The sequence below is a fragment of the Cyanistes caeruleus genome, chromosome 14, assembly GCF_971803275.1.
Source record: "Cyanistes caeruleus chromosome 14, bCyaCae1.hap1.1, whole genome shotgun sequence".
NCBI lineage: Eukaryota > Metazoa > Chordata > Aves > Passeriformes > Paridae > Cyanistes > Cyanistes caeruleus.
This window is the reverse complement of record NC_141714.1, coordinates 9278656-9295100: the sequence shown is the minus strand read 5'-3', so window position 1 is coordinate 9295100 and position 16445 is coordinate 9278656. Positions and strand designations below refer to the sequence as shown.

At 37.0% G+C, this 16445-nt stretch overlaps 2 protein-coding genes across 24 annotated transcripts in view; one reads left to right on the top strand and one right to left on the bottom strand.

The window, feature by feature from the left end:
* GAB3 (GRB2 associated binding protein 3) overlaps nt 1–16445 on the top strand; it is a 774285-nt gene that overhangs the window by 671218 nt on the left and 86622 nt on the right. The gene's annotated exons all lie outside the window — the stretch shown is intronic.
* SMARCA1 (SNF2 related chromatin remodeling ATPase 1) overlaps nt 1–16445 on the bottom strand; it is a 38740-nt gene that overhangs the window by 10634 nt on the left and 11661 nt on the right. For all 22 annotated transcript variants that reach the window (XR_015276467.1, XM_086850676.1, XM_086850678.1 and 19 more), the window contains 15 exons: nt 16183–16362; nt 14722–14877; nt 14345–14476; nt 12815–12883; nt 11962–12071; nt 11072–11298; nt 10419–10540; nt 9887–10039; nt 8383–8515; nt 7301–7449; nt 6593–6712; nt 4317–4427; nt 4017–4130; nt 2017–2139; nt 350–482 (listed from right to left, as the gene is read on the bottom strand). Coding sequence is in view for 21 of the 22 variants with exons in the window: in XM_086850676.1 (XP_086706802.1) it covers nt 350–482; nt 2017–2139; nt 4017–4130; nt 4317–4427; nt 6593–6712; nt 7301–7449; nt 8383–8515; nt 9887–10039; nt 10419–10540; nt 11072–11298; nt 11962–12071; nt 12815–12883; nt 14345–14476; nt 14722–14877; nt 16183–16362 (2032 nt within the window). In the remaining variant the exon portion in view is untranslated. The remainder of the gene's footprint in view (nt 1–349; nt 483–2016; nt 2140–4016; nt 4131–4316; nt 4428–6592; nt 6713–7300; nt 7450–8382; nt 8516–9886; nt 10040–10418; nt 10541–11071; nt 11299–11961; nt 12072–12814; nt 12884–14344; nt 14477–14721; nt 14878–16182; nt 16363–16445) is intronic.

The following is a 16445-nucleotide window of genomic DNA, read 5'->3' as shown; positions in this document are numbered from 1 at the left end:
ACTAGGTAAAACAGCAGAGATACAGCATAAAGAATCACGTTGGCAGTATATGGCAAATTCACAATTTCACAAGTCCCTGTTGTCAGTGATTATTAACTATGTCGAATTCTAAATCTTGACTAAGGAGGGCTGGAGGCAGCTGTAGGTGTTAGTTATATGCTGCAAAATAAACCTTTTTAATAGAATTTAGTCTTCTGAAAGAAAAAACAAAACCTTGTTGCACACTTTATGAAAAAGAAATACTTAAATGCATCCAAAATCTCTATCTTGTAATTTTAAAAGAACATGTAGCAAAAATCACAGTAATACTCTGGTATTAGGAAATAAATACATTCAAAATAGCACAAACCTGAGTACTCAATGACTTCCTCTGGTGACTTTCCTTCCACCTCACGGGCAATATTGTCTATATCATCACGACCATATTTCTCATTAGCTTTAATAAACTGGTTAAAATCTCTTTTATTCCAGTTTGTAAAACCCTGTAAGCAGCAAGAGATTAAGAAGGCATTATCAGGTCGAAGGTAAGCATTTTCCAAAATTTTGATTTATGTATGTACCATTTGCTCCTCTGCAACATCACATAATTACAGCGGCTAATGGTCTTTCAGGTCTTTCCATAAACTTGCATTATCCAGGGCTTATTACTGAATCATTAAAAATCTAAGGAGTTCTCTTTGGACATGACTCCATGTGCATTAGTAAAAGCTTTTTATCCTTTCTTTTTGAAGTTTTTGTGATACTTCTCCAAAGAAACACACTCAGTGACAGTCACCCTCCTGCAGATACAAGAACCACACTTCAGAGGAGTACAAGGTGCGTCAATGCAAGTGTTATCGCAAGTTCTTAGAGCAGGGCAAGTATCTAAAAGTAAGAGCTCCTACTTCAGACATTTACAAACCTGGAACCAGACAAACAGCTGGATGAAAGCATAAGTATGACAAGAAGAGATCTCTAGTCCAAAAAGATGCAATCAAGTGGAAAAAACTCTAAAGCGCTGTCAAACAGAGAATTTGTTATGTACCAAAGAAATCAATCCAAAACTGAACAAGCAAGATGCAATGCACAAAAACATTATCCAAGAAAGAGACATTACAATTTAAAGACAGGGAAAGCAGAAAATGCCAAGAACAAACAAGACAATCACATGCCTGGGCAATACTTTGTAGTGTATTGAGTTTCTTTCATCACAGAAATGTATTTACAAGGAACTTTGTTAGTTCTCCAGCTGAATAAGCTCACTCCACAATTAGCATGCTCTGAGTGAGTCTAACATACTCAGTACAACTATTTATTTTTAATCATTAACAGTAGTACTGATAAGCATATCAGCCCCAGCTTAAATATCTCCTCTGCTATACATAGGTGAAATTAATAGTGAAATTGTGACCTTGCAGTTTTCTTCTAAGGTACACTATCCCCAATTCTTTTACAGAATTTTTTCTGAATCAAAAAATCCTGTTACTTTGAGACACACCTTTCTTTTTAACAATCAGCTTTTAACAAGCTCTCTCAGCAAGATAATTAGACAAAAGGTCAAAAAACTAGTCAGTAACAGAAATTCAGTCCCAATATAAAAAGAGCATGTCTAACAATTCAACTGTGACAAAATTAATGGATGTGACATGCCTTAGACACCTGCATAAATACCATGTACGTTGACACAGGCTTGTCCTGATGCAAACCCTTTTTTATTTAAAAAAAACATAAAAGCTTTATGCATTTAGAAGAAATCCACTGATTGGATTTCTGCATGTATTGCTGGGTAGTACATCTATTACACAAGCTGTTGCCTCAAATTTTCAAGGACTTTCAAGGAAACGAACAGTAGATGACTAAGATACAAATTTGTTCAAGAACAGGAAAGGTCCTTCAAAGCAAAACCAATCAAAATCATTACATGTTGTGTGCTCTGTTCTTTAACATCAGCCTAGCTTTACTGTTTGTATTTACCATTACTTATATTCCATACTAGCAAAAACATATGATGAAATACTTCAGCTGATTTTATTTTACCTGTGTTAGAAGCTTTTCTTTCTCTTCACTTTCCTCAGTATTCAGAGGCATAGACTCATCTATCTTCTTTTGTTCCTCCTTTTGTATCTGAGCTGCATTTGGAAGGTCAGGATTCCTGGGGATCTAAAATCAGGGGTATCAAAAAGCAGTAATGCAGCAATGTTATTTCAAAGACTGCATTTTAAAAGCACTAATCTGTACAATGTAGATTCTTATTGCTTAAACTCCTCCTCCCAAAAATAGGACTGGATTTAAGTTCCAAGTTCGTTATGCCCTGAACCCACCACTCCTGCAGACAATGACCTCAACATGTTGTGAGAGGCAGAGCTGTTACAGATCACTGATTTCAGTGATACTTTTCACTAGCAAAGGACCTGCCTTCCTACATCCACTGGATTAGAATGTTTTATAACTACAGTGAAACACTAAGTTCTGCCAGTTTTACTATAAAGCCATGCACACTGCCCAAGTAAGGACCAGACACACAACCTGATGTAAACAAGAACAAAATTTTATCTGTCCCTCTCCACACTGACCAATTTAGTATTTATGACCTTTAAACTCCAAATCTGCTGCACACAATAGCAAACAAGTCAGAAACCAGTATCCAGTAAAGGTTTAGTAGACCTTGCTTATTCCTGTAGCAAAAGGCAGTGGAAGACAAGAATTGTTAAGCTGGTTTTAATATATAAGAAATCTTCTTGACTTTACCAGTTTAAATGAAGACTGACACATAAAGCTTGGTCTCTGCCTATTGATTACCTTCTGATATTGTTTATGGCAGTTTTCCATTTTAATAATAAACTCTCTTAGATTAGAAGTTTTACTTCAATTTCAAAGCTAAACAAACTTAATTATATTTATCACTTTTACCACCAGTTAACAGTCATAGTAACCTTTTAAGATAAGTGTTCATGTTCAACCTTTCCAGGCTGACAGGTTTCTGTAACAGGTCTGAAACACTTCTTTTTACATGCATATTGTGAACATTAGCAATTCTATCATCCTTCTTCATTGGAGCATTAATTGAACAGATTCTTTCCCTAAACTAATTGCATATTTATCTTAATTCTGTCCTGAAATCCCCATGAAATTATTTTGACTGCAAACAAGACTGTAAAAAACCTGCTTTTTCTTAGAAATACATTTTGCTAATAATAATTCGACTCTCTGGCAGCACCAATTTTCTATCTATTGCTTTGTATGACAGTTTTATATTCTCCAACACATTTTACAGGTGATTTCTTTTTCTTGCTGCAACCTGTCATGAAACCTGAGGCTTTTTAAAGCAAGTTACAGACATGTCTCACTGGAAGTGGAGAATCCATCTGGTTTACTCAATCAATACTGGTCCAAGTAAGGATAACCAAGATTAAAACAGAATCTGTTGACTGCTTGTCCAGTAATGTCAGCAGAGAAAAGGGAAGAATTCAGCTATGGCACAGTAGGAAGAAAAAATAAAGGAGAAGAGAGAAGTCTGTTGTCTTTTTTTTTGTAGTAGTAATACATTCAGACTTCTCCACACCTTTAAACCTTTTACATCCCACCTAAATCCAAGGAAAACTGATGTCATTTTACTTACTTTCATATCAACACAAAGTCACTATTATTTAAGTTATTTTCTAAATAAGACATATGAAAGTTTTTACAAAAAAAATCATATTCTGGAAAGGTGATCTTATATTAACCAAATCTTCCTCACCTTAGACCCCATGTCAAAACCTTTGATTTTGAGTATATGAAGCATCAGAACTGTCTTTCCTTTTTCTACTCTGTTTTATTGTTACCACCAGAAAACACAAAGCTACACAGATATGGATTTTTTACTGAAGGAAAGAATGACAGATTATTTTTTCTGCTCCTCAGTGGAACAGAAACAGAAGAATAGATGCTTTAAGCTATTTCTTTCACAGTAACTTAACAAGTCAAGGCTGCAATGAATTTACAAAAAGGAATACAAATACATTTCATTGATTTGAAAAGGAAAAAAAATGCATTACCTTATATCCTATAGTTTTACGGTAATACAGAATTTCTTTTTCCAGGAGTTCAAATAACCGTGGTGGGAAAAACTGAAAATCCTGAATATTTGGTTGTTTTGGAGGTCGTGGAGCCTTCAGAAATAAACAGATACAGTAACATTATAGAAGCTTAATTTTTCTGCAAGTAAACTACCATAATTCAGCAGCAGTGGCAATGTATGACTTTGTAAATATACAGGGGTAGAGCAGGGGATGCAGCATGGGAGAAGAGGAACAAAAGAATAACATAAAACCCTTCCATACTTGCCAACTTCTTACCTTTGGGACTTTTGGTTCACTGACACGTAGGGCTTCTCTGAAATAAGCATCCACTGCATAATTGGCTTTACGTTCTCTTTTTGGAGGCTCAATCCATTCCATCATGCTCAGCTACACACAGAACAGAATAAAATGCTACTTAAGTAACCATCTGAAGTCACAAGAATAATGACAAATATGGTACTGCCAAAAAGGAAATATTTTTGCACAGCAAATCTAATGATTGTGCTCAATAATTTGGATACTACAATAGAGCTAAAAAAAATAAGCTAGAAATTATAGTTGATTATAACAAGTATTTAAGCACTTAAAAGATAATACACAAGTAAGGCAGTGCAGTGGAAAGAATAGATTATTTTACAGTATTCTAAGTATTTCAGACACCCAAGTAGGGCTATGATTCCATCTACCAAAACACAATGGAAGGGCTGCATACTTAGACTCGGAATTCTCTGATCTCTTGTGATGTGAATAAATTGTTTCTCCTCTAAATATCACAAAGAATAACCTCTATAAAGGCTACAACACAGAGAAAAATCCATTAGCAAACAATTAATCTTAACTAAATCCTTAAAGTTATGTCATATTATGCAGTATTTAACTCACTTCTTGCAACGAAATTATCAAAACAAAGAATTTAATGTGTATACCCACACACTGTACCATATTCTCATGAAACAATTTATTTTTCTAAATGTTTCTTCCAAATCAATAAAAAACATGAGTTAGAAGGGCAAGAATTCACATATCTGATTGCAGGTAAAACCTTAAGGATACCCTTGCTATACATCTTGTATAAAACAGAGACACAGAGGTAACATTGTGGGACTGAGTAATACCTCTTTGTATGGATGACCTTTCTATTATTAGGTAAAATCAATGTACCAACTAAAACCTTGTTGGGTGTTAGGTTCCTTTCCTTTGTTCCTTTTTACTTAGAGATTTTTTTTCCCCATAAATTGCTAGGAAACATTAACAATTGGGTACTTAATAAAAAAAGAAGTGGCCAAGCTCAAGAGAGGAAGGCATCTGGTTGCACTTCTCTTATCTGGGGATTTCCCTCCAAGGGGCAGAGATACCTAAAGAATTGGGCTGGTAAAAGATGAGGCTAGGGCAGGTGCAGGCTCTCTCTCTCTCAGCTTCGGAGGAGGGTGGTCGCTGCTTGGGGAAGGGAATTTGCTGCTGCCACCAGAGCCCAGCCCAGAGCTGCTGCTTCTGCCATTGGTGAACCTCAGCTTATGAGAGCAGCCACTGAACTGGGACCTTATTAACACCTACCTCACTAAAACAGGGGCCTATCCCCATCCACTCGGGTGCCCGGGATCCTGAGCTCACCTCTCTCTGCCCTGCTGGGAGCGGAGCTGCCGCTGTCCCATCCCCACTGCTCCATAGGCACTGCTCTGGGCTTTCGCTACATTGTAGCCCCACACCCCCTGCCTGCCGATACACCTTGCTGCTCCTAAGACTCCTGCAAGGACACCAGACCGGCTGCCCCACGGGCCTGTGCAGCAAAGCCTCTCCGCCATCCCTTCCCCTCAGGGCCGAGCCGCCATTCCCGCGCGCCCCCCGAGCCCGCGCCACAGCGCCCCCTGCAGGCGCGGGGGCAGCCCCGCCCCCGCCCCGCCCGCCGGGAGCAGCAGCGCCCCTGCCGGCCGTGCCCGGAACTGCAGCGAGGGCAGAGCGCCTGCGGCCGGAAGGGTCCCTGGCTCCTGCTCCTGCTCGCTGCTCCTGCCAGAGGGGTTTGTTTGCCTTATTATACATACCTGTGAAAAACTGCTGTTCCCATTCTATATCTTCACCTGAGAGCCCCTTAATTTCAAATTAAAATAATTTGGCAGGAAGGGGTTTACATTTTCCATTCCAAGGAAGGCTCCTGCCTTCCTTAGAAGACACCTGTCTTTTCAAACCAAGACAAACCTTCACTGCAAAAACAGACTCAAGTCCAAGATCCACATAAAAAAATCATTATCAGGCCCTCAGATATGTGACAGCAAAATAATACTGACTGCAGCAGGATAGTAACATGCAACACAGTGGTTTTGGTGCAGAAAGGATAACATCTGAGCAATATTATCAGATTTTACCATGAAAAAAACAGTGGGGCTGAAAGTAATCTAACAAAAATTCAGAATATTAATGCTCGGGCAGAGCGAAGTGAATTTTTGAGCAGTTCTTTACTTCTCTAGAACCTAGAAACTTTCACAGTTATAACATTCATAGTGTGGCTTTTATGCTTGCACCTCAAAACTGAAGTCTTACATGATACAAAAAATTACCTTTTGTTTTTCTCTGTAATCTTCACCTTCAAAGTTGTATAAGCTCATCTCTGTGTCCATAGTGAAATTTCGTAGGGAGCTCTCTCCCATTTTCTGCAATCGTTCATTCATTTCAGCTGTCTAAAAAGAGAAGAAGATACTTTTAAGTTCACTCCAGCTATTTTATCCTCTCTGAAAAAATCAGCTTTCATCATTACTACAACATTCTCAACATCTTTTTTGGATTTTAACTTTCACTTACATTTTCTTCTAAAAAGAGATACCCATTGTCCTTTTCAATTTAGAGCAATCTGACTTCAAGACTCTCCATTAAGCTAAATTTATTATGCTGGGATGTAGTCCTACAACTGTAGAATTTAACTTTAAAATTTAAATTAAATTTATGCCCATCTCCTTGGAGCTGAAATGGCTGTTCGTTTTTTCATAGAACTATCTATTACCTAATGAAGTTCCATAAAAACTTTATGTCTATCAGAATTGTTTGCATTAAATTTACATTTTTCTAGAAAAATGTAAATACAAAATAAGCAGTGGTTAAGATATGGTCAGCATAAATCTTGAAAATAATTACAATCACTAATTCTACTTCTTCAAAACTTTTATAATATTTTAAATCGGCACAAATAGTAAATAATATATTTACATAATCAGATCTCATTCTATTTTGTGCGTATGTGCTTTGAATTCCATATTAAACAGTTCTCTAACCTTCTTTTCACCTCTTTCTAAAATAGTGGTTATATCTTCTTCTGTCAGCTCACTATCTTTGGAAGCAAAAACATGCGTGGCTCCGTGCCGTATCATCTGCAGCATTTCATCTTTCGCCAGTTTGTTGGACTGTTGGTCTATGAGCCTTCCTACAATCACAAGGAATGTGTTGAAAGTTAAAATATGGGAGTTCTAGTAGGACCATGCAAGCAGTGGATTTTTTTACTTCCCTGACAGAACAAGAAAGGTAAAACAGAACAACCATACAGAAGAAATACATTTCACTCGAGATGAAAAAAAATGCAAGTCAGGAACTTTGGGGAAAATTAAAAAAACTTTGATTCAAGCCATAATAAAAAATGTTTCACATTCAGATAATCCAAATTTTACATTTAAGATCTTATTCTTACAAAGTTAGCTGAACTTTTATGATCACAATCTTATCTCAAGAAAAAAAATTAAAAGTATTATATAATAACCACAAAGTGTTTGATATTTTCAACATTCACATCACTGATTTCAACCCAATTTTCTAATTATTTTTCCCAAAATTTGAATTTCTGTCCCAAAATTTCACTTATCCTATCTCTTCTCATGCTATCAAAATTTTGACCATCATCCTTTCAGTAGCCCACTCTTTTAATAAATACAAACAACTTATCTTGAGTACCTTACTTTTGACAAACTATTCTAAACCAAAATACACAAAGGTGTTTTATTATTTAGTTAACCCATATGTGGTAAGAAGTATATGTATATCATTATTTCAACTGCCATGGAACATACCTGATTTTGCTTTTTTTCTTTTTTAACATCTCATAAAACTAAGTAACATCTATTCAGCTATAGTTAGTTTCCTCATGTAGACTCACTATAAATCTATGTCTACATTACTTAGCAAAACAGAATTTAAAAGTAATTCAGCTGAACAAGTGAATATCTTTCACATTAGGTTGATTTAGTACACTGCTATTATACATAAGGCCTGCTTTCTCTAACACTGTACATTTGTACAGTTATTAAACCATACTTTAAGGGACTGAACAATTCTGTTGCAGACAAACATATATACCAGTTGATACCTTGTTGTATAACTATAGAGTCCAGTCTCAGTTTTATTTCAGCTCTTTCTACAATCCTCTCTTCAACAGTATTATCAGTGATAAGTCGGAACACCCGTACTGGTTTCTTTTGACCAATACGATGCGCACGATCCTAACAAACATAAATCAATGAGTGTTCAGCAACAAGAACTCACAAGCAATAGACAGTTAGCTTGCAGAAATAGCAGCCTCAAACTAGCATTGTACTTCTTGGTCCCTTGCCTATTCAAGAGCACAGATCACTGTAAAACCAGTATTCTAATATTTACTTATACCTGGCTAATACACTTTTGAATCATTCCATAGCAATAAATGCATCTCCCTCATTATATATGAAGATAACTGAATGTCTGTCCAGACTTCAGCTGGGAAGTGGACATACAACAGTATATACATGCATACACTTGTATTGCTTTCAAATGAATTATCTCACTTGACACAGGTATGGATATTCTGCATCCCTGACTTGAGCAAATTAATTCCATGTGCAGGGCTCCTGCAGCCACAGCTCCAACACTGCGCCTGTCCCAAGCCAGCAAACAAGGTTCAGGACTCACACACTATACTCATTTGTAACAAAACTTGCATTTATCCTCTCTGGAAAACCTGTCCTTTTAAATAAAAAAAAAGTTAAACAGCTATCCTTCAAGCTGTGGGTACCAGCATTTTCTGTCTTTAAATGTGAATTGTTAAATCTTTTAGTCTCCTGCATAGTATTCATTTCTTTTGGAAAACCCTACTGAAATTCACAAATTACACTTACAGTCTCCAGAAAGTTGGTCAACTATTGGCAGCCAACATGCATATCTAAAAGATCAGCTATTCATATTACATAGTTGATGCGTTGAAGTGCATTAAAAGAAAATAAAAAATTACAAACCACTGAACAAATACCCACCCTCCTAATCATGCAAGAAAGATCGCATGAGTTTTATTGCGCATGAAAAAAATTACAGACTTTTTTTTTTACATTTAGCAGTCAGAAAGAGAAGATTTTAGGAAGTTTTAACCCAAAGGTAACTCCCCCCCACCCCAGCATCACCACCAAATACCTTTATGTTTATGCAGAAACAAAAAGTAAAAACATTTACTTCCCAAATGAGAGAAATACAAGGCTGCATGCTTTTAATTATATGTTATTATTTTGGAAACAATCCTCTACTATTCATTTACTGAATGAATTTCTCTTCTGAAAAGACAGAATTACAAATAATTCTCTACTTCTTGTAACAATATTGATATAGTATTTTGATAGAAGTAATCTCTCATTATGAAAATAATTAAGACAAGTATTTACAGAAAAAAATCTACAATTTCCTCCACAAATTCTGTTCATACCCTTTTATTCAATTCCTTTGTTTCTTGGTATTGTCTTGTGTATACAAAAACTAAAGAAAAATAACAAAAATGCAAGCTCTGAAAAGTTACACAAAATAGAACATTGACAACTTAAACAAAATTGTGTATTAGGGAGTTAACTCACCATGGCTTGCAGATCTACTTGAGGGTTCCAATCTGAATCATAAAGAATAACAACATCAGCAGTTGCCAAATTAATTCCAAGACCTCCAGCTCTGGTACTCAGCATGAAAATGAATTTACTGCTGTTGGGAGCGTTAAATGTGTCAATTGCTTCCTGAAAGAAAAAAAAAAAGGTGTCACTAAAGAATCAGATCTTTCAAAGAAGTTTACAGTATGTTGGCGGTTTTCCAATTACATTTCTTTTAAACAATTTCCATATTAAAAAAAAAAAATAAAAAATCAAAGAAACTGTATGTTTGGACAGGTGAGAAATTCTGCACTGACTCCACAATGTACTGTATTTTTCACTTAGCTGAGGATCAAATGAAACATACTGTGGACTTTAGTTAGGAAAAACATACCCTTAGCAGCTTTTTAAAAACCGTAGCATTTCTGCTTTACTTTAAACAATGACGTGGCTACATACACATATGCAAATAACAACTTATTAACCTAAACCAAAGGCTTTTCTTGTTTGCATTCAAATTTCCCACCTCTCTTTCCTCATGTGGTGTCTGCCCATCAAGTCTGCAGTACTCATAACCACGCCACATGCAATAGTCTTCCAAAATATCCAGCAACCGAGTCATCTGACTGAACAGCAGAACTCTGGAACCTGACAGAACACAGAAGGTTTTGACATTCATTTTATGTTTTCACATTGACCTTATTACAGAGCTACTACAGAGCATGACTGAGAATTTGTGTGAAATATTCTGTACTATGTCTAACTTAAATAAGTCTTTTTTCTGAAGTTACTTTTCTGGTAGTGATTTAACCACTCAAGAATATTATTTGATAAATTATATAGGAGAAATATATAACCAAGGAAACAGAACACTTCAAGCCATTGTAAGGAAATTTGGTGACAACTGATGTGCATAGATGAAATAATTCTATCATCAGAAATTTTCTTACAGAAAGGAGAAGGGAGGCTCGACTCTTCCTTTCCTTCTACTTATCATTTCTGTAAGATTTCTCTCCCTCGTGTGTTAAGATCTACAGAAAATTAATTTTCAACAAAATCCTCACAGAAAGTGATGAATATAATATTCGCTACAGGAAAAGCTAAACCTGTGCTATTTTTGAAAGACACTTGAACTTACACAGAGCATTCAGATCACTGCTGTCCATAAACAGTACTTACCCTGTTCTCTGAGTTTTGCCAGCAGTTTATCCAGGACTAACATTTTACCACTATTGGTGATGAGATGAGTGTCAGTGGTGTAAGGCGGGCCTGGCTCAGCACCATCAAACAGGTAAGGATGGTTACAGCACTTCCGCAGCTGCATCAGAATATTCAGCAGACGCATCTTATCCATTTTGCCAGCTGAATTCAGGATATCAATATCTTTCATCAGGATCCTGGTATACCTGAGGTTTTAAGGGCAGTTTTGAACTACTTTACAGTTTTTATTTGAATGAATGAATGAAACCCTGCAATATCCCAATTCTTATTTCTGAATGTGAGAGGTGGCTTTGTTTATATAACAATGAGCTATATTATGAAACTTGGCAAAAACATCTCACTGATAGTAAGGACTTCTAAATTTACACCTAAATACAAAAGGGGAATCTCTCTGCAAGCGACAATGATCTGTCATACACTGGATTATTTTACACTTTCATTTTAGCAGTACAAAGTGGATTAAAAGTATCACTTATTTGACAGAAACTGCTACATTGACCTGGCTCTTTGTCTCACACCTCTTCTGGGTATGTAGCTGCTGAAGGTTTTAATTTAATTTCAGGTAAGATTTTTTCATGCATACATACTTGGATCAAAGGAGGAAGCTTACAAGGCATTTGTTCTTTCAAATAAGCTAAAGGGAGGAAAAAAGTGTCTGCTTTCTTCCTCTCAGCTCTTTTCATTACCCTTCCCAAAACCTGTGCATTTCTTACAAAATGCCTAGGACAGCTGTAACTAAGTTTTTCTATCTGACTGTTTCAACATATAACTGTAAGGAAAAAAAGTATCAATGTGAAGAGCTATAGTGTTTAACAGAAAAGAATCTTACCTTAACGTAAATAACTCACCATTCTCTCTGCATTTTGCTGAGCCCAAGATAAATTTTTACTTCCTTCTTTGGAGGCAAACTCTTTTCTACTTCACCTTTTATGCGACGTAAGAGAAATGGCTTCAACACCTACACAAATTAGAATGTTTTACATAGATAAATGTATAAAATTGACTGCCACAAATACAAAATTAACAGATTCAATTATCTGATATTTATTCAGAACTAATCAGTATCTATTGCTGTCATGGTGACTCCATGAGAAAAATTCTGCTAAATTCTGCAAAACAAAGTTGTCCAGCAATGACTAAAATCACATATAAATATGTGTCTCCCTATATAAGGGTTGCCATAATTATCCCAGTTGTTATCTTAAGCAGGGGCCAAACCCATAAGTTCATAAAACTTAATCCTCTTTAAAATAAACCGTGTTTCATTTCCACTAGCAGGGACAAAACACACCAACATTTCAAGTATAACAATGCACATTGTACGTATGTATGTTTCCTACTGCAAAAAAGTCTTCTCTCGTGCACAATAAAAAAAAGGTAGAGGCATGCCTTTATTCAGACTAGCATGACGTGTATCACTATACTATTCACAATAATAAATGGTTTGAAAAAGATCACAAAATTATTTCTTTTCATATTTTATATTCAGATTTGCCTGCTTCAAACAGTAACACACAAAAGGTAGTACTTATGATAGGAAGCTCCAATGCTTAATTCATGGACATCCTGCTAGGCATTCCTGTAGCTAAATACCTCCATGTTCATCTTTTCCACTTTGAGATGAAGGGGAAAATAATCTGGTTTTCTTTTTCACAGTGTGCATGCTAATGATGACATGTGATAACAACTTTAATTACTTACAGCATGAAGTCTCTCTACAAGTTTCTGATCACCAAGACAATTTTTAGTGTCAAACCATGAGTCAAAATCCTGTGGTGAGAAACAGCACAATTGGTTTGAACAGTTTTATCATCTGTACTTTCAACAGATACATATTGACTCTGTTTCATTCCAGCTGAGAGTGGCGTAAAGCTTGAGACAAATTACTTCTGTGAAAGAACAATCAGTCTGCAAGTCTGTGCCATCTCCCTGGTATGTTGTAACATTCGAGCCAAGTGCATCACTCTGTAGACTAAATATTAATATACTCTGCTTAACATACATCAGCTTTCCATGCTCTCACTGCAATGTCCAAGAGCTTCCCATCAGTGCTTATGTGACTGTTGAGGGTTGGGTGTCCTTCCTTTTGTTCCTTCCCACCTATGGAATTTTTTGCCCATTAGTTGCAGGAAAAGCTGATGGCTCATACTTGTTGGGTACTTGAGAAACACAGAGTTTGGCTAGACCCAGGGGGGAAGGGGGCAGGGGAAAGGGGCAGATGAGGGCTGGCTGGCTTCTTAGGTCTGGTGAACAGGACGCTCTCTCTCAGAACTGTTGCCATTTGGAGAAGGGAATTCGCCATCACCCAGACGGAGCTGCTTCTCCTTCTTCTTTGTGGACCTCGCACCCCCTGTCCTGCCCAGATGTGTGGCAGTGCCAGGCACCGCCACGGAGCTGCTGATCCACCTCAGCCACCGGCCCAGGATCTCAGCTCATCCCTGCTGTTCCAGCTGAGTGTTCCTCAGAGCCCTGCAGGAGCACCGGCACTGACTGCCCGAGGGGTTTGTGAAGCAAAGCCTCTCCTCCATCCCTGTCTCAGAAAGCTGTCACAGGGTTCCTGGTTCTGTTTTGTTAATGCTGTAGTTATTGTTATTTGTTTGCCTTGTTATACATACTAGCAAAGAACTGTTATTCCTATCCCCAGATCTCTGCCTGAGAGCTCCTTAATTTCAAAATTATAGTAATTTGGAGGGAGGGGATCTACATTTTCATTCCAAGGGAGGCTCCTGCCCTCCCTACCAGACACCTGTCTTCAAAACGGAGACAGTGATGATGGGACAAGAAGTTAAAAAAAATCAACCTGAATCCTTAAGAAAATTAAATTGACAGTAGAGCAAAAATAACATAAGCAAGTAATACAAGCACAAAGATTAACATGACATTAACAGTAAAAGTGAAGGAAGATTACTCAAGTTTTGAATTTTTAAAAAATAGCTTATGCCTATTTGGATGTTTCATATTCTTGATACTTCATTACAAATTTTGCATAATTCTTGAACTATTTAAAGTATAACATTTGCTATTAATGGTCTGAGGCCTCATCCACACCAGCAGAATGCACTGTTTTAACTAGGTAGAGTAAAAGAAGTAGTCTACAGTAAGCCACAGAGCTTTCCCTGAACCTGGGTTGTGCACAACGTCCATCTCCTACTAGGCTGGTCATTCTTCTCTTCTACTGACAGCAGCCTGGGAATCAATATAACAATACTGTACTTCCAAACATCAACTCACATCTGCAGAATTGAAGACATCAGGTAAAAGGAAATTGAGTAATGCCCACAGCTCATGGAGGTTATTCTGTAAAGGAGTTCCTGTAAGCAGCAATCGATTTGTTGTCTTGAATTCACGTACAATCTCCGACAGCTGGAAACACAACATAGTTATTAACACCATCTACACTAAAGCACAGTGAATCAGTTTTTGAAACCTAAAACAATGTAAATTAAACTTATAGATAGTGAGATACTATAAAATTTGTATTTACCACCCAGTAGCTCATTGTTTCTATTTTAAAAAAACACCACACCTAACACTTAAAATCTGCTCAAAGCAGATGCAATCTTTTTCTATCAAACTTACTTCAAAGTATCAAACAATTTCAAATTTACCTTAGACTTCTCATTCTTTATTCTGTGGGCTTCATCAATTACCAGGTACCTCCAGTTAAATTTCTTGAAAACTGATTTCTCTTTAATTATCATTTCATATGATGTAACACAAACATCCCATTCACCAGGCATCATAACGTCACGGATAAATGCAGCCTGAAGCAGAAGAACTTGATTAATAAACATTTATAAATATGAACAATTTTTATGGCATCAGGGGAAGCTGTCTCCACCACCATCACTGATGCACTAAACTAGCATACACAAGACTCTGAAACAGCTCAGTAACTGAAAGTTACTGTAATAAAAACTTTCAATCCTTTGTACTTTAAGCACAGAAAAAGCTGGAGTTAAGCAAAACACAAATTAGTTGCTACTCAGAATTACCTATTTGCTCTTCAACATCATTTCTCTGTAATTCAAGCAGAGTACATACAACCAAAAGGGGGAAAAAAACCCTTCAAAATTAACTTGCCCAAAGACACAATCCACAAAAGTGTATGAAAACAACAACACATCCCACTCCCAACTATCTTCTCTCTTCCCCAAATACCTTCCTCTTCTGTCCCATCTGTTTTGCAAGGCACACATTAAGGCATATAAATCCTTTCACATGAAACATCATCCCATGTGAAAGCCACACAGACAGGTCTCCTGTGGCGCACCTGAGGCCATTTCCTCTTGTCCTATCGCTTACAAAAACAAGTTCCCTCAGCCACTCTTCCTAAGCTCTGTTCCCTTCTCTGAACACACTCCTGCACCTTAATGTCACCAGTGCCCAGTACAGGGGGACAGTCACTATCCTGGTCCTGCTAGCCACACCATGGCAGGTACAAGCCAGGATGCCACTAGCCTTCCTGGCCACACTGCCAGCTCCTATTCCCTTTCTAGAACCTTTCTAGCCTCAAGCAATAACAGGCAGCCATACAATCCATATGAGCAGACACAGAATTCACAGAAACATCCAGCTTGTTCATCCCCTTCAGGCAGAAAAACATTCTATATCTATTTTAAGGCCTCCACAATGAAATATGAAAAGCTGCACAACAATCCTAGTTACAAGGCCAGGCAGGCTTAAAAATACAAGAGTGGGAAAAGTCACCTGAAAAAAGGAGAAGAAAAAGGTAACAAAGTGAGTCCAATAAAGAAAAATGAGTATGCAATGTCACATTACAAATATGGAACAGAGATAAAAAATAGGTGCAAAAATCAAAGAGAAAGACAACAGAAAAACAGACAACGCAAAAAGCTGCACTACGATCCCAGTCTATTATTACATCTACTGATTTTCAGTTTTTCCTCATAGTCATAAGCAGAACATTTTGCATTTTCAATATTAATGTAGTTGAAGATTACTAAAGTACACTCTAATTAAGGAAATAGCTTAGGGAGAATTTCAGGTACCCAACTGATATTTTTTTGCCAAATAATGCATACATTTCTGAAATGCAAAACACTTACTCTGGCATCTTTATCTCCAATAAGGCAAACAGCACGTAAGGATGGAACCCAGCGCTTGAATTCATTCATCCAGTTATGCAAAGTTGATTTTGGAACCAGGACCATATGTGGCCCAGGAATGTTTCGGTAATGCTTCAGATAGCCTAATAAAGCTATTGTTTGCAGAGTCTTACCAAGCCCCTGCATTGACAAAGACGGGAGAGAAAGAAGCTTACTGAATTGAAATACCATAAAGAAATACTTTCAAACCATTTTCTTATATA